Consider the following 25,050-nt stretch of genomic DNA (forward strand, 5'->3'; position numbering starts at 1 on the left):
TAATCTACCATCGTCTTCCTGTGATGATAGGCCAAGTCACTTTGTCTGTCTGTGCCTGGATTTCATATTTATAAGATGGAGATAATAGCACTGTCCTGCCTCACAGAGGTGTTGTGAGATTCAAGGTTGTGAAGATCTCAGATGATAGTTACATCTGCACCTGTTGCACAGGTGAGTCCTGCAACTGTTGGGGGGGGGGGTGGTACAGAAAGTGGAGAATTCATGGCAATAAGCTGTCTGCTCCCTTACATGGAGTTTAACCTGCCACTAGATCTGCATAGCTTACTGAAGCCTTTTGAAATAATGACAGAAGGGACTGAGTTCCTCCTCTTGCAGTTAAAAAATGAAAAATACAACATTTTTGGTGTGGGGAGTCTCTCTCCTGTCTCTGCCCCAAAATTGATCTAGGGAGGGTCTTTAGCCTGATGGCTCTTACAAGCTGACCCACTCTGTTTTAGATTCAGTTTTCAGCAACATAGTTCATTCTCCCCAGGTCTCAGGTTGTGCCCTCTGCTAGTACTTTAGGGAGACACTGTCTCCCCTGACATTACTCCCTAAAAGCTGATGATCATATATGGAAGGAAGTGGGGTAGAGTAGAATCATACCTTTAAGGAGGCATTAGGTAGCCAACCAAATAGTTTATAACTACACTGGATCCACGTAAGCATCAAAGACTGCAGTGCCTAGTAATACTACAAAATTACTGAGGGCTCCATGTAGGGTTGCCAGGCGTCCAGTTTTCGACCAGAAGGCCCAGTCACAAAGTGACCCTGGTGGCTCCGGTCAGCACTGCCGAACGGGCCATTACAAGTCTGGTCAGTGGTGCTGCAGCTCTAAGGCAGGCTAGTCCCTACCTGTCCGGGTACCGTGCTGTGCCCTGGAAGCTGCCAGCAGGCCCAGCTCCTAGGTAGAGGGCCACAAGGCTCCGTACACCGCCCCCACCCTGAGCACTGACTCCACACTCCCATTGGCTGGGAACCGCGACCGATGGGAGCTATGGGGGCAGCGGTGCCTGCGGGCAAGAGCAGAGTGCAGAGCCTCCTGATCCCCCCCACCTAGGAGCTGGACCTGCTGGCCACTTCCTGGGCACAGGGTGGAGCCAGGACAGGCAGGGAGCATGCTTTAGTGCCCCCGCTGTGCCGCTAACTGGGAGCCGCCTGAGGTAAGCCCACACCCTGAGCCTCCCTAAACCTACAGCCCTCTCTTGCACCCCAAGTCCCTCATCCCTGGCCCCACCCCAGAACCCATACCCAAAGCCCAGAGCCTGTACCCCCTCCCACACTCCAACTCTCTGCCCCAGCCCAGAGCCCCCTCCCACGCCCTGAACCCCTCATTTCTGGCCCCACCCCAGAGCCCGCACCCCCAGTGAGAGCTCTCACCCTCTTCCGCACCCCAAGCCCCTGCCCCAGCCGAGTGAAAGTGAGTGAGGGTGCAGGAGAGCGAGCCACCAAGGGAGGGGAATGTAGTGAGGGGGGCGGGGTCTCGGGGAAGGGGCGGGGCTAGGGTGTTCGGTTTTGTCCAGATAGAAAGTTGGCAACCCTAGCTCCATGCAATGAATCTGGCCTTAAGGTTAGAAAGATAGCAGAATCAGGAAGATCAGAATGAGTAGCCTGTTTTTGGACACTAATCTTATCCTATGTGGTAAAGCCAGTATTTTATAATAGAACTGATATGTGGACACTTGCTGTATCTTATATTTTATTTTATTAGAGTGAGACCATATTTTACTATAGTTATGGATATACGGTAGTATAAAACAATACAAGCTGCTCTATGAAAAAAGACAATATAATGTCTGAATCAAGTTCCCTGCCAACAAAGTATATAACTCCGTAGGTGCAATCCTGACCTTAATGATATCAATCACAAAATTCAAGAGCCGGTATTTTACCCCTTGAATCTGAATGAGCTATTTATCTGACAGTGACAGGTGCCTTAGAGAGTCTTAAGACAGATGGGAACAAACTTCACATACACCATGAACTGCACGAACAGAATTTGTTCCTTAAACCTATGTGGTTTGTCTGATGTGACTTTCAAACTCACCCTGGACTTTGGTGACGCTTGTGACCTCTGTTCGAATCAGGCAGAGCAGTAAGGGTTTCACAAATCTACATAGTTAACATCTACACAAATTTTGTATTATTCATCATTCTGATAAAGTTGGGTAAAATCTGAAGTTCCTAACTAGATTAAACATATTTTTACAGAAGAAGTTAGAAGATATTTCACAAAGTTAAATTGACATCAATTTTTTTCAAAATCTTATATAGCAGAATTAGTCTGTCAAATCAACTTCAGAATCTTGCGTTGGTGGTATAGTGGTTAGCATAGCTGCCTTCCAAGCAGTTGACCTGGGTTCCATTTCTGGCAAACACAACAGCATAATTCGGGAGAGGGAAAACTCAGTGGTTTAAGCATTGGCCTGCTAAACCCAGGGTTGGGAGTTCAATCCTTGAGGGGGCTATTTAGGAAACTGAGGTAAAAATCTGTCTGGGGATTGGTCCTGCTTTGAGGTCCTTCCTAACCCTAATATTCTATGATTCTCTCTCTCTCAGAAGTTATCTGAAAATAAGAGGATTTGGGGTGTTTTCAAATTTAGTTGGCCTGTGAAGGTCAAAATCAGGTTTACAATGGAAACTGAGCTATAATCTGAAGTCACTGCCATGCCTTTGTTAACTGGACTAATTTAATTTGTTAGAAGATTTTGAAATACTGCACTTATCACATGTACATCTTTCCTCATAAGCCTTAAAACAAACATTTTCAGTTAAGGTTCTGTGCTCTTTTCCACAAGCATCTTAGACAAGAGGGTGTTTTACACTCATATTTTCAAGGCTCATGTTATATTTTTTGGGTTTCATTATGAATCTCCTCTGGTCTTCAAGTCTATTTGTTTTTATTTTAGATCCTTAAAATCTTTTCTTTGTCTCTTGTAAAAAATGTTCTAAAAGTTCTCAGACAGCACACTATTAAAACTCACATAACTTTATTATTCATTCAGTCGCCTCCATTATTTATCCCTCTTGATTTGGAACTAGGTCTCAGAACTTAGCACAGCTCTAAGATTTTGTTGCTATTCCCTGGAACAGAGCCTTACCACAATTAGCCATGATCCAACTGCTAGTATCATGACAAGGAAACTCAAACTCCTTCCTCCTTGAGGCTATCACTCCACAGAGAAACCTTTCAACATCACAGACTCCCACTACTACATTTCTTAACTGAATAATCAGAATCAGGCTCAGAGCTGATTTCTCAAAGTGCAATAAGATACACATGCTACTTTAATTCATTAGGAAACTGTTTTTCCTTCATAGACCTGTTCAGCTTTACTGCATAAGAATCCCTTCCCTCTCCCACCCCCAGTTCTTGGAAACTCAACTTTGCATATGTTGAGACTGATGTAACAAGATCACTCATGCAGAACAAGTTGTACATCATGACATTTTCTTTTTAAAGTCATTTTACTGTAAGAGTAAAACCTCACTAATGTCTAATAGATGCAATGTGAATAATCACATTTTGTGAATTAGCTAGTAAGTGAACAAACACTACGGGAGGATGGGAATCAAGGAAACTGCATCAGAAAATTCACAGTGCTCATTTAATTTGACAGGTGTAATTTAGTTTTAATTATGACAATACTTCAGCATATACTAGTAAATGAACTGTAGTATGAAGTAATACAACCTCATTACAGTACTCTGCAGTGGTCACTAGGTCGTCAGTAAGAAGTGGGGTGAGACAGCAAGGTTTTTGGTAAGACTTTTCAGATTTGTGGATTAACAGTCTCAATTTGCCAGATTCTTTTGTAATTCTGCAAAATACTATTATCAATATACAGCAAAACAGTGTACTTCAACTCATTGCACTCTCTAGTAAATAACTTTTGCTTCTGACAGCATTTTGTTATAGCTGCAAATTATAACCCTCCAAGGTGTGCTTGGGTTCAAATTAGGGCTGTTGATTCATCGCAGTTAACTCACGCGATTAACTCAAAAAAATTAACTGTGATTAAAAAAAAATCACGATGAATCGCACTGTTAAACAATAGAATGCCAATTGAAATTTATTTTTTGGATGTTTTTCTACATTTTCAAATATATTGATTTCTATTACAACACAGAATACAAAATGTACAGAGCTCACTTTACATTATTATTTTGTATTACAAAGATCTGCACTGTAAAAATGATAAAAGAAATAGTATTTTTCAATTCACCTCATATAAGTACAGTAGTGCAATCTCTTTATTGTGAAAATGTAACTTACATATGTAGATTTTTTTTACATAACTGCACTCAAAAACAAAACAATGCAAAACTTTATAGCCTACAAGTCACTCAGTCCTACTTCTTGTTCAGCCAATTGCTAAGACAAACAAGTGTGTTTACATTTACAGGAGATACTGCTGAGTGCTTCTTATTTACAATGTCACCTGAAAGTGAGAACAGGCGTTCACATGGCACTTTTGTAGCTGGTGTTGCAAGGTATTTACGTGCCAGATATACTAAAGATTCATATGCCCCTTCATGCTTCGGCCACCATTCCAGAGAACATGCTTCCATGCTGATAATCAAAATATAAAGTGAGCACTGTACACTTTGTATTCTGTGTTGTAATTGAAATCATTATATTTGAAAATATATATCCAAAATATTTAAATAAATGATATTCTATTATTGTTTAACAATGCGATTAATTGCACAATTAATCACTATTAATTTTTTAATTGCTTGACAGCCTTAGTTAATACATATTAAGGTATATAGAGCATCTTCTCATTTTTCTTTTTTCTCCAAACCAAAAAGCATGCAACACATTTTCAATGTACATCTTAATAGAGCCACACAGGCAACTCCTGCACCCATATGAAGCATAATGGATTTTAAAAATGGATATGCTAAAGCAGAGGGCCAAAAAAAATTTAAATAGCTTTACTCTGGACTTATGCCTGTGTCTGCCATATAGATCTGATTCCAAGACTGGGGCCTTATTTTAGATGCCTAAATATAGATTTTGGAGCCTAACATTAGGAACCTTTTTAAAAAAAAACAACAACAAAACTTTTGGCCACACTTTATATTCAGTATGTGCAATGTAACTGAGTTGTCCAGAGAACTTCAACTTTTAAATGTCCCAAGTTTTTGAAATTAAGTATGCAACCTTAACCATACACATAATACATGTTTTTTCATTTGATACATAATACGGTACTTATTGTTCCTCTGCTTAAAAGCTTTCCATTGGTTTTAATTGTGCTCATGAGACTGGAGAACTGGGAAAAAAAAACATTGTTTGCCTAGGGCATAGGGTGGGAATGGAAGCATTCACAATTTACCCAACCAGTGCTGGGGAATCACTCTTTTAAAGGTTTTAAACTTTTCATATTCCAGACCCTTAACTAACACCCACTAGTTTTGCACTATAAGGAAATTGATCCTTTTAAAAAGATTATTCCAAACTGATTAAATGAAATCCTAACTGGACATTCCACCAAAATACAAGCAATTTATTCCTTGAACTGTATGTTTGGTAGAGATGCTTATACTTCCGGTTTAATTTTTTGCAGGCAGTAGAGGTGGGGTCGGAAGAGTTGTCACAAAGAAGTATCCAGTTTGTGATGTATGACATACAAGACATTACAATAAATTTACTTGCTTAGTAAGAACATTCATACTCACTGTCTGGCTTGGTTAGACACTGGAGAACCACAGTTACACAGGGCACAGCTGGCAATCTAAAATTTGAGCTCACACTGGCAAAGCTAGTGCACCCAGCCACTAAATACCTCTACCTATTTCCTAAGTGCTTAGATAATAGGTACCTTAAAATACCTAAGACAGAGAGATCTATTCAAATCACTACACACAATATGATTCCTAATAAAGTGAAGGGAGGGGTGTGTAATGAGGGGGTGGGCAGTGGGAGGGGTCTGTAGTGAGGGGAAGGCCAGTGGGAGGGATCTGTAGTGAAAGGCGTGCCTGTGGGAGGAGTTTGTAGTGAGAGGAGATGTAGAGATATGTCTGTAGAAGATTATAATTTAGAAATGCTCAGGCATAAGGGACCCTATTATGAACATAGGCATTTGGAGATGTGCCTCAGAGGCAGGGGTTGGGCATAGGCGGTGAGTTATATGGGCCCGTGCTCCACCAATATTTAGGAACATAGGCCCAGCTCCACCAATGTTTGTTTGGGCTTACCATGCTTTGTGGGGCCTCACACTTCAGGGGGACACAGGGTCCAGAGTGGCCTGGGGTTAGTGAGGGGCCTGGCACTGGCAAGAGCGAGTGACCCACCTCCATTCCACACCTTCCCCCAAGCCTCCACTTTGCCTCTTTCTGGCTTCCACCCCCTCCCTCGAGCCATGCCAGGAGCCGGCGGGGCAGGGCAGAATGGAGCAGAGTAGACGGGGCTAGGTCACTCACTGCTGCCAGCACCAGGCCCCCAACTAAGCCCCCAGGCTGCCCTGGACCCTACATCCCCCTGAAGCACAAGGCCTGGGGTGGTTGCCCTAGTCCGTCCTATGGACGAGACAGCTCTGCCTGGACCCTGTATCCCCCTGAAGGGCAGGGCTCCCCAAAGCACAGGGCCCAGGCCAGTTGCCCCAGTCCATCCTATGGTCGGGACAGTTCTGCTTGGACCCGTTCTGGGCACCATCAAAAATTATACAAACCTGGCACCCATGGGGTTGGGAATACCACACGGCTGTGTGCAGCAGTTCACCAGAGATGCTTTCTAGTTTGTTTTAATAAAGTTTCATTCACTAGTTTGTTATGTAATGAACCCCAAGATCGTTAAAGGAGGGGTATGTAATGAGGGGGCAGTGGGATGGATCTGTAGTGAGGGAAGGGGTCTGTCATGAGGGGAGCAGGGTATAATAAGGGGGCAGTGGGAGTGGTCTGTAGTAGATGGGTAGTGGGAGGGGTGTGTACTCGGGTGGGTGTAATAAGGGGGCAGTGGGAGGGGTGTGTAGTGGATGGGTAGTGGGAGGGGTGTGCAATCAGGGGTGGGTGTAATGAGGGGGCAGTGGGAGGGGTCTGTAGTAGATGGGTAGTGGGAGGGTGTGCAGTCAGGGGTGGGTGTAATGAGGGGCAGTGGGAGGGTGTGTAGTCAGGGGTGGGTGTAATGAGGGGGTAGTGGGAGGGTGTGCAGTCAGTCAGGGTGCGTGTAATGAGGGGGCAGTGGGAGGGGTGTGCAGTCAGGGGTGGGTGTAATGAGGGGCAGTGGGAGGGTCTGTAGTGGATGGGTAGTGGGAGGGTGTGCAGTCAGGGGTGGGTGTAATGAGGGGGCAGTGGGAGGGGTGTGCAATCAGGGGTGGGTGTAATGAGGGGGCAGTGGGTGGGATCTGTAGTGGATGGGTAGTGGGAGGGGTGTGCAATCAGGGGTGGGTGTAATGAGGGGGCAGTGGGAGGGGTCTGTAGTGGATGGATAGTGGGAGGGGTGTGCAATCAGGGGTGGGTGTAATGAGGGGTGGGAGGGGTCTGTAGTGGATGGGTAGTGGGGTGTGTGTGCAGTCAGGGGTGGGTGTAATGAGGGGCGGTGGGAGGGGTCTGTAGTGGATGGGCAGTGGGGGTGCAGTCAGGGGTGGGTGTAATGAGGGGGCAGTGGGAAGGGTCTGTAGTGGATGGGTAGTGGGGTGCAGTCAGGGGTGGGTGTAATGAGGGGTCTGTAGTAGATGGGCAGTGGGAGAGGTGTGCAGTCAGGGGTGGGTGTAATGAGGGGGCGGTGGAAGGGGTCTGTAGTGGATGGGCAGTGGGAGGGGTGCAGTCAGGGGTGGGTGTAATGAGGGGGCAGTGGGAGGGGTCTGTAGTGGATGGGTAGTGGGAGGGGTGTGCAGTCAGGGGTGGGTGTAATGAGGGGGCGGTGGGAGGGGTCTGTAGTGGATGGGCAGTGGGAGGGGTGCAGTCAGGGGTGGGTGTAATGAGGGGGCAGTGGGAGGGATATGAAGGGAGGACTCTGTAATGAGGGGGGCAGTGGGAAGAGTCTGTATTGTGCAGAAGGAACCGCCTCCATTGAGCGCGGCTTCGCTTGCTGTTATAGTTCCCTGCCGCGTCCGCACTTATCTGCGCTCGAGACCAATCACGGCCCCAGCCGAGCTGATTTCGACCAATCCGGGCCGGGGCGAGCTCGCGGCGCTGGGGAAGATGGCGGCGGCGGCGGCGTGAGCGGCCGGTTGGGGGCCGCCATGCTGAGCCGCCGGGCCGCGCGCCATGGCTAGCAGACGGCGGAAGGGTGGTGACAAGCTCCGCCTCAGGTCCCCGGCCCCGGAGACGCGGGGCGGCGGCAGGAGCAGCAGGCGGAGGGCGGCGGCTGCTGGGGAAAGCGGCGCTGGGGGCCCGGAAGATGGAGGGGCGGCGGCGGCTGCTGCCGATCCCAGTAGCAAGAACAAGGCGGAGGGTGAGGCCCGAGGAGCCAGGCCGGGCCGCCCCGCATGGGGGTTACTGCTTCCCGCCCCGGGGTGCGGGGATACGGCGCAGCACTCTGCAGAGACGGGCTCCCCCAGTTTGAGATACCCCAGAACCCTGTGGGAGCGGATCCCCAGGAGGGGCGCCCCAACCGTATTCCCACAAGCGATACCCACTCCCTAAAGTCTCCTGGGGCACACTGAGGGACCCCCCCCACCCTTCCATCCCGTTTTCACCTCCCCGCCCCCCACACACCTTAACTTGTCAGCTGTGCAAAGGCTTGTCCTACTGAGAGCAGGCCCCTAATGTGCTAGGTGCTGTATGTTTAATGCAAGTCAGTAACTGCTAAGCTTGGTGTTTTCACGCTGTAACGGGCTGGGGTGTGTGTATAAGGCATCAAACAGCTTGGCTGGCCCGAGAAGAGGGGGTATCTCTTCTCTTTTTTTCCAAATTACATCAGTTTGGTTCCCATTATAAGATTCTGTTCGTTCTGATGCTCTGAAAGAGCTTATTGACTGATGGGGACACTGGCCCAGTTAGCCTTGTTATTTCCCAGACAGTTGCAATTCACTGAAGCACAAGGATTTGTTGTAAACAAAAAAGTTAAAAACTGGTGTTGGTGTTTGCAGCATTTTTGTTTTGAGGATTGGATTGTCTTAGAAATTTACAGGCTAGACCTAAACTTGTAATTTGCAGCGCTGCCTAAACTGGGTAACTGAAGTTCAGTCGCACAACACACATACTCTGGTTATGTGAGACCCTTTTCCTAAAGGTTTCATCTGTCTTCTGAATCTTTCTCTCAACTGCAGGAAAGAATGGACTCTATCATAATTCATATATGAATACTTAAGCAGCATCTCCCTGTTGTCTTGGAGCAGATCATGCCATCAGTTTTTAAGCAGAACATTTCCATCTGTACAAATAGGGAATCCAGTATTAAAAACCTCTGTGTGTGATCTGACTGCTGGTGACTTATTTTCATCAGTGCATTGTTTCATGCAGCTATAGAATTTTCTTCTGAAGTTCCATTTATTTTTTTCTTTCTTTTCTAAGTCAAGGGACTTTCCACTTTTCAATTTCAATGTTGTTTAATACTAAGCGAGAAAACATTTAAATAACTTTGGTCGTGGTCCTGTAATTTATTCTATGCTCACACAGAACCCCGTTACCTTTAGTAGAACTTCATACAATTGCAGAACTCATATGGAATAATTTGTAGGATTGGGGCCTAATATTTTTTAAATGGAGGCCTGTTTGTGCCTCCACACCTCTCCCAATCCCACTCCTTGTGCACATTCAGTTCCTTCCAGTTTTGTCAAAACTGACCCAGATCAACCAGAAAGGAATGTTTCCTGCAGGGAAAGGCAATCCTTTCTCTGTGCTAATACCTTTTGGATTTGAAACTTGAATGAATGATTAAGGATTTCTTCATTTTTAAGAGGTGACAAATGTTTGAATTCTAACTACATCTTTTCCAAAACCAAATATATTTATTTAAATTTAGTAGTACTGTCTTTTAAAATTCCTTTATCTGTAGGCTGCATCCACACTGCCAAGTTCAGTTAAAAAAGGCAGATGCAACAAATTGCACTTCATGTACTCTGTTCTGCTTATTTCAGTGGAATCATAGCTAATCATGGCAAGCGGTCTTTACACACTTATGACCTGTTTTTATCCATTATATGTGAAAATGCATAGTGATTCTGGATTATAAGAGCTGCCCTATAGGACAAGACAAAGGGCACTCTAGAATTACCTTAATGTTACAATGATAGGGTCAGATTTTGGGGTTTGGTTGAACTGTACACAGTGTCAAGGAGCAGTGGGGTGGAGAACATATTCCCAGTCCTGGGACTGCTGTGCACAGCCAGTCTCCAGGGGTAAGTTAGAACTTAGACTGACTGCTGATGGATTTGAGGGGGTGAAATTGTAGCCAGAGATCACTACAGTGTAAGGTCACAAAACTCCTATCCCAGTGGAGGGAAAGAAAAAGACGGAGGAGCATCTGTTCTACCAAAAGATCTCCTATCACTTTGGTTAAGATGACTTTTATGATCAGATTCCACTGGTGGTGCAATGCACTATTTTGGCTTATTGTTTGATAGTTTTCATTCTTACTGCTAGGTGCTGAATATCTTGCGTTCTGAATCCTGCAGTACATTTTGAAAATGGATTTACTGTTCTATCTGCAGTAATGCAGCTGACAAGTCATATTCTGAACTTAATATGTAATCATGAAAAATTTAGTTTACGTCTAAATTGAAAAATTAAGGAATGATTGTATATAATTTATTTCATCTTGCAGGTTATAAAACTTGATCCATGGGGTCTGTTTTTATATTAAATTCAATGATAATATTTTTACTAGTGCTAATTTCTTATATGGAAAATCTTACTTTCTGTTCACACAGAATCATGTTTATATAAGACTCCGAAGAGATTAAATAGCAGATCAAGGTTACCTACCTTCAATTCTCCAGCCAATGATACTGATATACAGCAAGAAATATTTTGGGATCCTCATTCGCCAATTACACACAAACTAGGTAACTATTACCAAAGAGTTCTTATTTCTAGTGTGCTTTTTAGAAAGTAAATGTCCATTTGAAATGTATAGTTGGAGTACACTGTAGATGTCTGAACTTTTTTTTTTCTTCACTACAGAAGCACTCTTTATCAGTAAAATCCATTTTTAATGCCATTTCTTAGTATGGCTGGCTGGCTTTTTATTGACATTACAGTAAATACTGTGATACAGCACTTAATACAGTTTTGAATTTAGCAGTTGTATGTGAAATGGGTTTGTCGTGTTTGACAGTTTATACAGAGGTTTTTCTTTTATAGGTAATGAAAGAAAGAAACAGGCTACCAGTAGATGTACAGTTGACATTTCAGATATTGTTAATCGTATTGCTCCACAGGTAATTATAATTTCCTATAGCAACACTTTGTACTTTATGCAAAAATCAAAGGTTAAAAACGATGCTGTAGTCGTCTGTCGACAAACCAGAGGAAAAGGCAGTTGGTTAGTCTCCATAATCTCTTTCGCATAGTAAAAGACTGAGATTCTTAGTTTTTCTAATATTTGCATTAGCATATTTGTCACGTTGAATTTAAAATCACAAGCATAACATTTGACTATTTTGATTCTTTTTGTCAGATCTTTGAATTCATACATTGATTTTTGGGTTTAAAAAATTACCCGTGTAAAAATTACCCTCTCTTCTCAGAGAGGCTGGGGCTGGCCCATTGGCACTTTAACAACAGCTTGTTGGAGGATGTGGGCTTCATGGTGTCCTTCTGGGAGTTCTGGCTGGCCCGGCGAGGGCAGAGGCGCACCTTTCCCTTGGCGCGGCAGTAGTGGGACGTGGGGAAGGTGCACACCTGGCTCTTCTGCCGTGACTACACCCGGGACGCCAGCTGACGGAGGGATGCAGTGATTGAGCAGTTGGAATGGGAGGTCTTAGAGCTGGAGAGGTGTCTCGCCACCAGCCCTGGGGATCCATCCCTCTGCAGGGCATGCTGGGAGAAGTGGGAGGAGCTCTGGGCCCTCGAGGACCATCGGGCCCAAGATGCCTTTGTCCGATCCCACATCCACCACCTTCGGGAGATGGATCGCGGCTCCCACTTCTACGCCCTGGAGAAAAGGAGGGGGGCCAAGAAGCATGTCACCTGCCCCCCTCACGGATCTGGTGGAGATGTGCGGGAGGGCCAGGGCCTTCTACGCAGACCTTTTCTTCTCGGATCCGACCGATCCTGACGCTTGCAGAGTGCTCTGGGACGGACTCCCGACGGTCAGCGCGGGTGACCGAGACTGGCTAGAGCTGCCTCTCACTCTGGCCGAGTTCTCGGAAGCCCTCCCCCGCAAACTTCGGAATTGGCATCCCATCTTGCTCCTCAGCACGGACTGCAAAGTCATAGCAAAGGCCATCTTGCTGCGGCAGGGGTCCTTGCTGGCGTGGTCCACCCCGACCAGACCTACACTGTTCCAGGCCATACCATCTTTGATAATCTGTATTTGGTCCAGGATTTATTGGGGCTCGGGTGTAGGGATGGTCTGTCGTTTGCCCTTCTGTCCCTGCATCAGGAGAAGGCGTTCGACAGGGTGGACCTTGGGTATCTCCTGGGCACTCTACGAGCGTTCGGCTTTGGACCCCAGTTTGTAGGCTTTCTCCAGGTGCTGTATGTCTCCGCAGTGTGTCTAGTCAGGCTCAACTGGACCATGATCCAGCCGATCAGCCTCGGGTGGGGAGTACGGCAGGGGTGCCCCCTCTCAGGCCAGCTGTACGCTCTGGTGGTCGAGCCCTTCCTCTGTCTCCTCCACTGGAGGCCGATGGGGTTGGTGCTGCGAGAGCCAGAGCTGCAGTTGGTCCTGTTGGCGTATGCCGATGATGTGCTCCTCGTGGTTCAGGACCCGGGTGACTTGGTGCGGGTGGAGGCTTCCCAGGCCATCTACTCGGCAGCCTCCTCCGCCCGGGTCAAGACCTCTGGCCTGGTGGTTGGGGATGGGTGGCAGGTGAGCTCCCTCCCACTTGCGCTTCAGGCCATCTGGTGAAGCACGGGTCCGCTGCTCTGTCTTGACGTTTACCTTTCTGCCACACATCCGTCACCGCCGGAGAACTGGCAAGGTTTAGAGGGCAGGTGGTAGAGTGACTCCGGAGATGGACAGGACTACTCTGGTGCCTCTCCCTCCAAGGGAGGCCACTGGTGCTCAATCAGCTAGTCCTGTCCATGCTCTGGCACCGGCTCAACATCCTGGTCCTGGCCCTGGGCTTCCTTGGCAACCCCCGAACGTTGATTCTGGAGTTCTTCTGACCAGGATTGGGTCCCTGCAGGGGTTCTCCAGGCCCTGCCCTCCCTCCTCCAGGGGCAGGTGAAGTGCCTGCGCACTCAAGTCCATGTCTTCTGCCTCCAGGCCCTGCAGACGTTCCTTTACGGTGCAGGTAGTCCAGCGTGGAGTGTACTGGCACATGCCTTCTGCACAGCTTCCAAGGGGTCCGATACGACTGGCAGCTCCTTTATCTCCATCCAAGAGGTCTTCCGCAAGACCTCTCCGGGCTGCTGGTCTTCTACCAGGACCACCTCCGGACCTGGAAACTGCTCTCGGTGACCAGGTCTGTGGGGGCCACCAAGGGGGCAGATCTCCTCCCGGAACCCCTCTACACAACCCCCCGCTCTGTGTGCAGGTGGCAGAGTCTCTCTCAGTGCGCCAGGGGTTAGTCCTGGTGGAAGTCACCAGAGTCAGAGACCTGGACTACGATCAGGGAGACTGGCTGGATCCCCTGACGCTTGCTCAGTGCATGGGGTTCTCCAGGCCTCGTATTCCCCGGCGCGTACTTCAGGAGGTGAGGGCCGCTTTACTGCCCACTGCTCGGGTTTTCCTAGACCAGGTCCTGAGAGAAGGCATGCCCTGCCCACCCTCCAGCCCAGGCCCTCCGGACCTTTTCATCGGGACCCTGCCCCGTGGACCTTCCCGGACATCCTGCCCCTTTACCGTGAGCCAGCTGCACAAGTTGCAGCCGGTTTGGTTCTGAACCGTGCCAAGAAAACATCTGTACATGCTCGTGCTCCGCAACCTTTACATCCTCACCCTCGTGTCCCACCACGACACAAAGTGGCAGGACCTCCTGCCACCTCTGGAGGGTGAGGAGCCCTGGTGGGCCAGCCTATATTCCACCCTGGTCCCGAGGCCCACCAGGGACATCAGCTGGCCACTCCTTAACGGAGCCGTGAGCACGGGTTCATACTTGGCACGGTTCACTCCCCTCCCAGACATTTGTCCCTTTTGCAGCATGAGTGCGTATCTGGAGTGTGCCAGGTTGCAGTCCCTATTCTAGCTCTTCTTGGATATATTACTACATTTTTGGTTGCCCTTTTCCCCTCACCTGTTCATCTACGCACCCCCTATCCGTGGCCCCACAAAGTCGTGGGACCTCCTTGTCAACCTCCTAGCCCTGGCCAAAATGGCCATCTACAAAACCAGGGAGAGGAGGTTGGCCGACGGGGTTTCCTGCAACTGCGGGGCCTATTTCCGCTCCTCAGTCCGTTCACGCATCCGGGCAGAGTTTCTCTGGGTGGCGTCCGCTGTCTCCCTCAACACCTTTGAGGAGCAGTGGGTGCTGTCTGGGATTCTCTGTCAGGTTCCCTTCGTTTAGCCCTGTGAACTCACTCTTGTTCCTGTTACCTCCTTAGTTGTCCCCTGCAATTATGTGTCATCCTGGACCTGTGGATCCTCCCCTTAGGCTGGGGGGAGGTCCTTTAGCAGTGAGCGGGCTTCTGCCCGTCCAGTTCCTGGATCCCAACAAGACCAGCCTCAATTTTTAGAAGGTGTTAGCTTCAAAAGGAGTGATAGTGATCTATTTCTTCTGAAAAATGCAGTGGCATGTTCTATTTCAACCACTTAATTTCAAATGTATAATTTTAGGCATATCGTATTTACTAGGTGGTTCCTCTCTTCATTTACCATGCCAACACAATGCAAGTAACCATAGCTTTCAGGTTTTTGTACCCTCCTTTTTGTTAAATCATAGTGTTCTCTGCTTATGGTTAGTTCTAGCTTTCCAAACACACATCCATGCCATAGCTGTAAAATAACCTAGTTCTCCAAATGATTAAATGTGTTCCTGGCTTTAGAGACTGATCCTGCTCCCAGATTATGAGTTCTGAAATTACTTGGAAGAGTTACTTTTGCCTTCCTTTTTATAACCAGTTTCCTTCTTATTTCTCTTGTGTAACTTGCTTTTATTCCTTCCCTCCTTTTACAAAGTTCTCAGTTTGTTTCCTTACCTTGCCTCCCTCTGCCACCTCTCTATTTTTATTTTTCTCTCTTTCTGACGCTTGCTTGTTTTCTTAGATGTCCATAAGGTTCTCTTTTAGACTACTTTGCCTGTTGAAGCCAATTATGGTGCTCAGAGGTCTGCCTTTGGGATAATTTTTCAGACTCTCCATGCAGCTCAGTTCATTACAATAATATTTCTGCAATTAAAATTAAAAAGTTGGATCAGCAAGAAAATCATACAACTTGCAGTTCTCTGCTGGCCACAGACTCTAATAAAAGGTACCATCAAGTCTGAATTTCCTGTGAATGCAAAGTTACAAGAAGTACAGTACAGTAAAAGATAAATATTATTATTCATATCTTAAACAAGTCTGAAGCTAGAATTTTGAGTATCTCATAATTGGTGGTTATAAGATAGCCAGCACATTGCACTCTCAGGATTAAATCCTCAGCTGGTGTAAATAACTCTATTAAAACAGTTTATACCAGGTGAGTATGTGGCCTCTTACATTTAATCTTGTAAATTGGCTAGAAGGAGTAGCTCACCTAATAGAGAAAAGACAGTGGCAAGCAGGATCTTGCAGAGTTTTAGATTAAAAAAAGAATATCAAAATTGAAGTCAATTTAAATTTGTATGTCAGATATGTTTTAATTTTTGCCATTTCCCTTTGAACATTTTTATAAATTGTATCCTTTTGTGTATTCCCAACATCTTTCTAAAGGTACATAATGTTACATTATTTGTGTAAATCGGATTAAATGCAAGGATGGTCCAGTTTCTGAATACCTTTTGGCTTTGATTTCTTAAAGTTACATTTCTAAAAAGCAGTATTCATAGATAAGTTGTTAGTATTCTGCTAAACATGAATGGGCTTTCAAGAATACTTCGTTTTTATACTTTGTTTATATCTAATGTACAGAATTTTAGTACAGTTTACTGATGTAAACTGACTATAAATAGTAACAGTTGAGCGACTGTTACTCTTGTCAACTTTTTATATTGCTGTTTCAACTGGAAATCCAAAATCCTGGAAATATAGTAACTGTTAACAATTTAAAATACTTTATTCATTTTGTGTTGCCATTCCAGTCTTATTCCTTTTTATTTTTTGTTGTTGAAAGAAGCAGTCTAACCATGGAAAAGACAATTAATCTTATTTTGCCCTTAAAATATGAATTATCTTGAAATAAAGACTAGCAAAGTGCAGGAACCATACAAGATTAAGATGAGGAGAGACTGTGCAATAGCATTGATATAATTAAATTGCTTGGTTATTCTAGTAGATGAAGTTAGTAATGTCTGAGTTTGTAATCCTAGTCAGTTTTCATGGTTGATGCCAGTGTACCTGTGTAATTGTCATCCAGAGCCAGGAATTTGACAAAGTAAACAAGATGCTATTCTAACAGCAGGGCCATCTTTTACTGAAGCATAAGACCCATAAGAAAATCTGTCTTTTCCTGACACAATTATGTAATCTTCAACAGGCAAAAACGTGCCTATTTATTTGACACCATTTAAAGTGGTTTCTGTATTTCAAAGCTATAGCATAATATTTGGAAAAAAATCTTCCAGTCTGGGGTTTCAAAGTCATTATTAAAGAAACAATTAACTGTACCTCCCCTTTTGTAGTATAAGTTATTGCTCTCTCTTGCACCATTTATAGTCCTGTCTTGGACTACGGCTTCTTATTCACACTTTTTCAGTGTTTGGATTACCTTTTGCTGGTAGTATCACTTTTTTCCCTAAAATAAAAGCTCTTTTCCAATACTGATCAATAAAACTCAAGTCACTTCCTCTTGCTTATATAGAGTAATTCTGCATCTTCGTTCTTTTTAGTTGTTTATAAGTATCCATGAATCACATTCACTGATCTGTATACCTAAGAACTTTGAGAGAGTTCAGATGCAGATCTGAACTTGAGAGCTCTGGACCAATCTTTATTTAAGTTCTAAATTCTATTTATTACTACTTATTTATCTGAAATATCTTAGTATGATGACGGTGGTGTAATGGAAGAATTCAAAATTTGCTCCTGTTCAAGAGACATCTTCAATATGATTTTCTGAATTTCTGTAATTTGTCTGCACTGTTTTAATAGGTAAACAAAGAGAGCACATCTTAGGTAGCTGTATTAGTAGAATAAAATAAAGTTTGCTAACTGAACATTGCAGAATATTTTATTGTAATTTTTCACTTTGGTACTTTGTCTGTTAATATAGTAATATCCTAAACCAGGTCCACATACAAAGTAGCACCACCTTAATTAAAGTTGTGGTTTTTAAACTGGTGTAGTTAATTTCATTCAACTTTGTGTGTGAAATCTTACATTGGCTTAAACCTGGTTTATATTGATTTAGCTTGTGCCTTTAGTTCATAGCCAGGTTTGTATCAGTTTTATCTGTTTTAAAACTGATTTAAGTTAAACCAGTGCAACTTGTGTGTGTAGGGAAATCTTTAATTTAAATCAAATTGCTAAGTAGTGCCAATTTAATCTTACTTGTTCAGGATGAAAAACCAGGCTGTTCTGAGGGATCTCTTCTAGGGATGTGGATTGGTGAGGATGCTATTCCCTGTACACCTGGAGTAGTAAAAGTGCGAACTAGGACAAAATTAAATGGTACACGGTAAGTTCTAATTCACTTTAACTTATACATCAAAGAAGTTATGCTTTCATGTAAAGGAAGCAGCATTTCATTGAATCCATGAATTTACGGGATTAATGAATATTCTGTACATTAGCAGGGTCAATACATGGTAATATTTTTATTCTTTATGTAGTAATCTTTTAAAATGAGATGATCATTGGTCGCAGTAAAGGGATAGATCTTAACAGTTACATTAATTATATATGCTTGTTTAGAGATTTTTAATCATATCCTATGTAGATACATTTGTTAAACTAGAGAGTAAACTGGTTTCACTTTGCAAAGTATTCTTCAGTATTTTTGACTTTTTTCTATTTTTCCATTTAGAGATCATAAAATAAAAAATACTGAAGAGGAACTAATGAAGTTGGCTAAGCAATTTGATAGAAACCAGGTAGAGCTAGATACAGTCAAGGAGCAAGATGATCAATGCAATGGTTTTATTCAGACTACTGCAGAGGCAGAGACTTTAAATAATTATAAAGATGATGCACAGATGAAAAATCTGCAGTCATTCCTTGATGAAGATTCTGAAACACCTACTGTTCTGTCCTTGAAGCCAGTTAAAGAGAGCACTGGCATCCCTGCTATAGAATGTCAAACTAGCAGCCAGAAGTCTTTAGACCTTGAGGCCGAAGTGGCCCTTAATGCCCTTTTTGATTGCTCTACCCAAAAATGTAGTGGACAGTTGAGCCAAGGCCTATCAGCTATTTCCCTAAACAATAGTTTCCATGAAAGCCCCAAAAGCCCCTTGGTGGAGGAGAAGCACACTTTTAAGGAAAGTACAGTAACCAAGCAGCACATTGCTGAAGAGATATGCCAGATGCAAGGTTCAACATGTGCATCAGAAAATGTGAACCAGATTGCAGCTCCTGAAACTAAGAATATTCCTTTGCTGCCAAAACTAAGTTTAACATCTTCTAAGATAGAATCATTGATCTCTAGTAAGCCTGCTGAAGTAGCTCATGATGACTTTGATGATTGGGATATTGATTTATTGGCAGATGATTCCTTTGTAATGCAAATTAGTACGCCTGAAAAAGCTTTATCAGCTCCTAAAAAGCCAAGCACGCATGCTTTCAATGGCATTAGTAAAACTAAGGAAAGAACAAATACTTCTAATTCTGTAATTGGTGTAAGTTTTTCATCCAAATCCAACAGTATTCAATATGCACCCCTGAAACAAAATAGTAAAACAATACAAGATGCTGCAAAATCTCTTTCTTTCCAGAAACCAAATAACGAGATGGAAAATTCAAAGGTACAGACTGTTTTTTTACCTATGGAGCATGATGTTAAAACATATACAATAAATTCCACTTGGAAAAGTGCCCAAAACAAAGTTTCTGATGATACTTCTCTTATTTCAGTGGAATCTGACCTTAAGAATGGAATGGAATGCATTCAGCCTAAATGTGGTCCCACCAGTTTTCCGGTAAAAGGATCCTCTTCCATCTTGATACACTCTAATCCTCATAGAACACAGACTGGAAAATATGGAAATAACAAACACAATATTTTCCCTCAGTCATCTATTTCTACTAACACTAAGCCTAATGATCTAGTGAAGGTGGTGACCTATACTGGTGTGGCTAACCTAAAACAAGCTGAAATGCCTCAGAAATGTTCTGTGTCATTTGATGATTGGAATGATCCTAAGTTTCCTGATGAAGTTTTAGATATGTTTTGTGAATCTGATAGTCTTTGGGACACAAACTGCGAAGATGATGATTTGTTGTATCAGGTGTGTGATGATGTAGAAAAACAAACTCAGAACCAAGACATTAAACATGGAAACAAAAGAGCAATAATTATAAAAGGAGCCAGTATTACTTCCAAATCTGATGCCGATAACAGCTTCACAGCATCTAAAAAAGGACTGCCTAGTCACCCATTGGCACAAAAAATCAGCGCCAGCCAGGACACCAGCTCAGTGGGTACTCCTTGTACAAACTCCTCAAAGGTTACAGACAGATTAACTACATTTGGAAATGTAGTGAACTGTACAAATTCTGCAAATCCTATAGCTGTGATGGCAAATGTTCCTATACAACACAGGTATACCCATTCCCAAAACTATAATAAAGCTGCTTCTGCAAATACTACAAACAGTGTTCCAGGAAAATGGTATCGGTCTAATTCTGTGCCTGCAGGAAGCCTCAGTTCTGAAATTGGCCCAGTTAACATAACAAATGGGTGTACTAATACTTTTAATGGAGGATATAACCAAGATTTTTCACACAACACAAGAAAGATTCAAAATAACAGTTGTATGAACAAAATGTCAGTTGTGCCTTCAAAGTTTACATTTAAAAATATTAGCAATTCCCAGGTTGCTGTTCATGTGGATCCTAACAGTAAAAGTATAGGACGCACTTCTGGAATCAAAGTTACGCAGCAGGGTTTGGAAGAAAGCAAGAATCAACTGAACATCCCTTTGCATGGGAAGATAAAAATTAATCAAAAACCACCTTTTAAGAGGCACCTTTCAGAATCTCTGGCAGAGTCTACAACAGGTATTTTCTTTTTTAATACTAACCTGGGTGGGTGCGGGAGGGGGATAAGGTGTTAAATCACATCAAAGCAAACTTTATGGTATTGAAATGTTGTTTATAAACTTAAGTATTTGGTCTTCTCAAACTAGGCATGAAGAGACAATTTTAAAATAAACATTTTTACTTTATCTCTCTTTCAAAAATGAAAATCTGTTTTGGAAACCCTCCCTCAACTTACTATTTGCCAAAATACTTGACCCTACCTATAAGTCCAGGGTATCTTGATGACCCTTCTGGACACACTATATTTCAGCATTGCCAGAATGTCTCATCATTTCTTGGTCACTGTTCTCTGATGCTTACATTTGATTTTAAATGTGAACTGCAAATTAAAATGCTACTTACTTCAACTAAGACTTTTAAAAGAGACTATTGATTTGGGATGGTTCAGTTTTGGGGTGCCAAAGATTGGTTACTTTAAAGGAGCCTGATTTTCAGGGCATGAATGTAAGTGTGTCAAGTTAGACACCTGGAAATTGGCACCCCAGTCACTACTCACTTGGGAAAACCTTGGCCTGCATCAGTATCTGCTGTGTGCCCAAACTTGCCAGCCAAGTGGGGTATTCACTATGTAATCGAAAAACTTACACTTTCCTTTCTGTTCCCAAGTCTGTCAGTTGGTTTCTACTGGTTGCTGCTGGGGGAGTGGGCTAGCTGTTTGGCTCTTGTATCATTGTCCCTGTCCCCAAGCCTATTTTAGCTTACCCAGCCTTTTCCAAAGCTGCTTGCTGCAAGCAGGGGCGGCTCTACAAATTTGGCCGCCCCAAGCAATGATGCCCGGGAGGCGCCCCCGAGCCGCGGGAGCAGCGGACCTGCCGCGGGCATGACTGCGGAGGGTCCGCTGGTCGCGCGGCTCAGCTGAACCTCCCGCAGCTGGTCCGGCGGCTCCGGTTGAGCTGCCGCAGTCATGCCTGCGGGAGGTCCAGCCGAGCCGCGGGACCAGTGGACCCTCCCCGAGCTCCGTTGGACCTCCTGCAGGCATGACTGCGGCAGGTCCACCGGCCCAGCCTGCCGCCCCCCTGGGAAAGGGCCGCCCCAGGCGGCTGCTTGCCCCGCTGGGCTCTAGAGCCGCCCCTGGCTGCAAGCACTAACCAGTTACTAGGGAAACATGCTTGGGCGTGGAACCAGCCAACAGTCAGTTCAGGATTTTAGTTCACTGCATGGCTTTGTGAAGTTTCTTTTCAATATTAAATCTTGGTGAAGCTGAATACTGATGTTTTGTTTGTAGTTCACCTTTAAAACATACCATGTCAGTGCCGAAGTTCAGAAATCACAGCTACAAAAATACCTAACACTCACATTGTAACATACACCATCTGCATTTGGAGGTAGCTGTACTTTGCCAAACAACTGACTTATTCAAGTAGTGTTATGGATTATTTTGTTTTGTGTCCGATATTCCAGCCCTTTTCTTCCTTTTTTTCATACCTGGGACAGTGGGTAAGTGGGAAGTAGCAGTCTTGGAAACTATTACAAAACAAACAGAAAAAACCACACCACCCAAAAACTATTAGAATATGTTCTATAGAAGAAAATTAATGGAAACCTCAGCTCCTTGATGTCATTGGTTGACAGTGCCTGTCTCCAAAACAGTGACGGTGAATGTTTCAATTACATTAGCACTTAGCAACAAGAAAATCTTGTCTCCTTTTACCAAGGAATTGGTGTGAATTACTATATTTGCTTGCTGCAACGCTTTCTGATTTGCCCTTTTGGAGCGTTAACCTCAAGGAATAAATAGCTTTCCTTGATAGTAATGTTTGGACTTTTTGACAGAATACATTGGTCATTAAATATAGGAAATTGGGCAAGAATATCTTGTACTCTGTGGCACTACGTTCAGTTCTTTTTGGGTGGTAGTTCTGTATTTTAATCTAAATTTCCCATCCTCACTGCAAGGATAACCGTCCCTCTCGTTGGGGCTGAGACCTTAACCACAGACATGCATAGAGTTTGGCAAGTCATCTCTCTCAAAACTTGTATTTATATTATTACCCACATTTGTAGTTGCCTTAACTGACTTTATGCCCTTTGTCTTATTTCTCTAATGTGAAAGGCCACATATTCCAAGCTGTGTTAATAGGAAAATAGGTGAAATCCTGGTCATACTGACTTTAGTGGGAATTTTTTGTTTGATTTCTGTGGGGCCAGGATTTTAGTGCATTCTAATTTACTGCTCTATAGGAAAACACATAAAATGTTATGCTTAGCTATCATGTCCCCATCTCCTGGTTTTTTTTGTTGGGTTTGACCTTATTTCTACCCCGCTGGTCCTATCTGTTTGACGCCTGTACTATACCTGACCCCAGTGTCTGTACAATCTGATACCAGGATCTCTACCTAACCCACTTGGATTTAGAGCCCCTTTCACTCCAGTATCCTTAACTTTCTTACCTCATTGTAGTCTCTATATTGATTTCTGATGTCGTAAAGTTCACTTGAAGGGCAGCAATAAAATTTCCTTTAAGCAAATGTCTGCTTCCCAGTACATTGGGTAGTAAGTAGCCTTCAGCAGCAATACAATATCTTGCCACTTCCTGCCTTGAGGATCAACTGTTTTGTAGGCCATTTTTTAACTTGGGTTCCTCATTTGTCAGTCCAGTGTGTTGCTACTGTTTATCTTCAGACACTGAAGACAGACAACTAAAAATGCATACTGAACAAGTTTGAAGGCCCCTAATGCATATTTTATACTTGCAGCATTTGTGATAGAACAGAAAAACAGAAAATGTTCTCAAGAAGAAATTGAAAGGAAAAAACAAGAAGCTCTTGCTCGAAGAAAATCCAGAATGCAGGCATGTCTCAAAGATACTTGAATTTGGTTTGGATTTTTTGCCATTTAATTTGTTGGGTAGGAAAATGATTGTAATAAAGACTGAACCATTTTTAAAATTCTGTCTGTGATGCCTCATCTTGATCTTTTTTACTTCTGTATGAGAAATTGATGCTGGAGTGTATGTTAAATTATAAAAACAGTTTACAGTTGTAAACAACAGTTTCCTCCAAGTGTCTTAATAGCCATTACAATGAAGTTCAATATCGTGTACACACTGGTACTGTCACATGTTGCAATTGTGTGGTTTAAAATTCATGTGAATAGTATTTAAAGTGTTCAAGAAAGGAATACAGCATAAAGTTCATTCACATGTTTCTATTGTTTTCCTTTGTTTCTCACTTATCAGCAAGATTTTTATTTTAAATCCATGAAGTGAGTAGGCTGAAACATTAGTGTGTGCATTTATTATATCTCTGTGGTTCTCAAACTGGTTTTAATAAACTTGAAACTAACTCATGGAGATGAAAGCCTAAAAATTCAGCTTCCAAAAGATGAAGTTAGTGCTGACTGATTAGAACAAGTCCAGCCATCAAAAAATTAGTGGAAATACACACAATCTGGAGAATCCATTGTCAGTCTGCTTCTTTTAAGTGATGGACTAGTATATACGTGGTAAAGAAAGAACCTAGCATAGCAGATAGCTAATCTGTAAGATCAAGGCGTACTGAAAGACACTTTTTTGTTTCTTCCATTAAGAGGTGGAGGTATTGTTTTCCTGGCTACCATTTTGAAGGGGTTCCTGGTTATGCCACCCATTTCCAAAAACAAGTATTATAGGGTTAATTAAAATGCAGCTAATGCTACTTTACTGAACCACTATCAAACTGTGTAGGAAAAATAGAATCTACTGGGCCAGATCCTCAAATGATGTAAATCAGAATAGCTACATTGACTGCAATGGAATTACACAGATTTTTTCGAGTTAATGATCTGGCCTGTTGTCTCTTGTATGGGTATGACTTCATTTGGTTAAATGTGATTAGAATTAAATACACAATGTGGAAGATTGTACTACAACTGCTTTAATCAGTTCAGTGTTCAAATACCTGAAACTTCACAACTATGTTTTCAGTTTGAAATAGATTTTGGTGTAACCCTTGGCCAGTAAAGCACTTAAACATGATGGATTCAATGCTATACTCTTCCTAATTTGACCTGATGAACTGGAGTTTTGAAGCTCTGTTTTAACAGATATACATGGAGAATGAGTTCAAATTGTAAAATGTGTGTGGTTAAGCTGGTAGGCATTTCACAACAGAAAACTGCTTTCAGTTTAAAATGTTTTGTTATCACTTATGACATTATGAAAAATTATTTGATTATCTGGTTATGTAAATAAATAATTTGCTGAGTGTAGCCAAAGGCTCACAAAGTCTTCATCTCCCGTAGACTGTGCTTTTGGTTTGTAAAACTTAACAATGTAAATATTGTATATTTGTAAACCATTATTAAACTTGCAATTTTTACATCTAAGTATTCTATTTTGTTCTGTGATTAGAAAATTGTCAGGCTAAAAGTAAATTTTAGTGAAGAATATTCCAAAGCATGAGAAAAGGAAGGCTGGCCTTATGGTTAAAACGCTGGACTGGGATTCAAGAAACCTGAGGTTAATACCTGATTTTTTTCCTCATGAATTTCATCTGTCACTTTAGGCAAGTCACTTTAATCTTTCAGTTATTCATGTTTCATGTCCAAATGTTTGTGTATCCGTTACATACTTGTAATTAAAATATTCTTGAACATACTGTTTTTTAATAATCCCTGTGAGACTGGGAGCCTTGCTGACACATCACTGTCATTTTGACTTGCTATGCTGTTTAAAA

General features: G+C 43.2%; 1 protein-coding gene and 1 long non-coding RNA gene across 2 annotated transcripts in view; one reads left to right on the forward strand and one right to left on the reverse strand.

Moving 5' to 3' along the window:
* Positions 1 to 5,806, reverse strand: part of LOC120401876 — a 189,880-nt gene extending 184,074 nt beyond the window's left edge. The window contains exon 1 of the long non-coding RNA XR_005596805.1: positions 5,689 to 5,806. This is a non-coding gene — a long non-coding RNA (uncharacterized LOC120401876). The remainder of the gene's footprint in view (positions 1 to 5,688) is intronic.
* A 2,212-nt stretch (positions 5,807 to 8,018) lies between these two features.
* Positions 8,019 to 24,980, forward strand: ETAA1 (ETAA1 activator of ATR kinase). The gene is made up of 7 exons (XM_039531861.1): positions 8,019 to 8,404; positions 10,824 to 10,958; positions 11,257 to 11,333; positions 17,697 to 17,815; positions 18,164 to 20,352; positions 23,092 to 23,186; positions 24,726 to 24,980. The coding sequence occupies exons 1-7, from the start codon at positions 8,218 to 8,220 to the stop codon at positions 24,774 to 24,776; spliced, it is 2,853 nt and encodes a 950-aa protein (XP_039387795.1). The 5' UTR covers positions 8,019 to 8,217; the 3' UTR covers positions 24,777 to 24,980.
* Positions 24,981 to 25,050: the final 70 nt, after the last annotated feature.

The sequence above is a fragment of the Mauremys reevesii genome, linkage group 3, assembly GCF_016161935.1.
Source record: "Mauremys reevesii isolate NIE-2019 linkage group 3, ASM1616193v1, whole genome shotgun sequence".
NCBI lineage: Eukaryota > Metazoa > Chordata > Testudines > Geoemydidae > Mauremys > Mauremys reevesii.

Excerpts from the sequence above, each read along its gene's own strand:
- ETAA1 (XM_039531861.1), top strand. The coding sequence starts at position 8,218 with ATGGCTAGCAGACGGCGGAAGGGTGGTGACAAGCTCCGCCTCAGGTCC. Across the intron at positions 10,959-11,256 it reads GCCAATTACACACAAACTAG|GTAATGAAAGAAAGAAACAG; the intron begins GTAACTATTACC and ends TTTCTTTTATAG. Across the intron at positions 23,187-24,725 it reads GAAGAAAATCCAGAATGCAG|AAAATTGTCAGGCTAAAAGT; the intron begins GCATGTCTCAAA and ends TTCTGTGATTAG.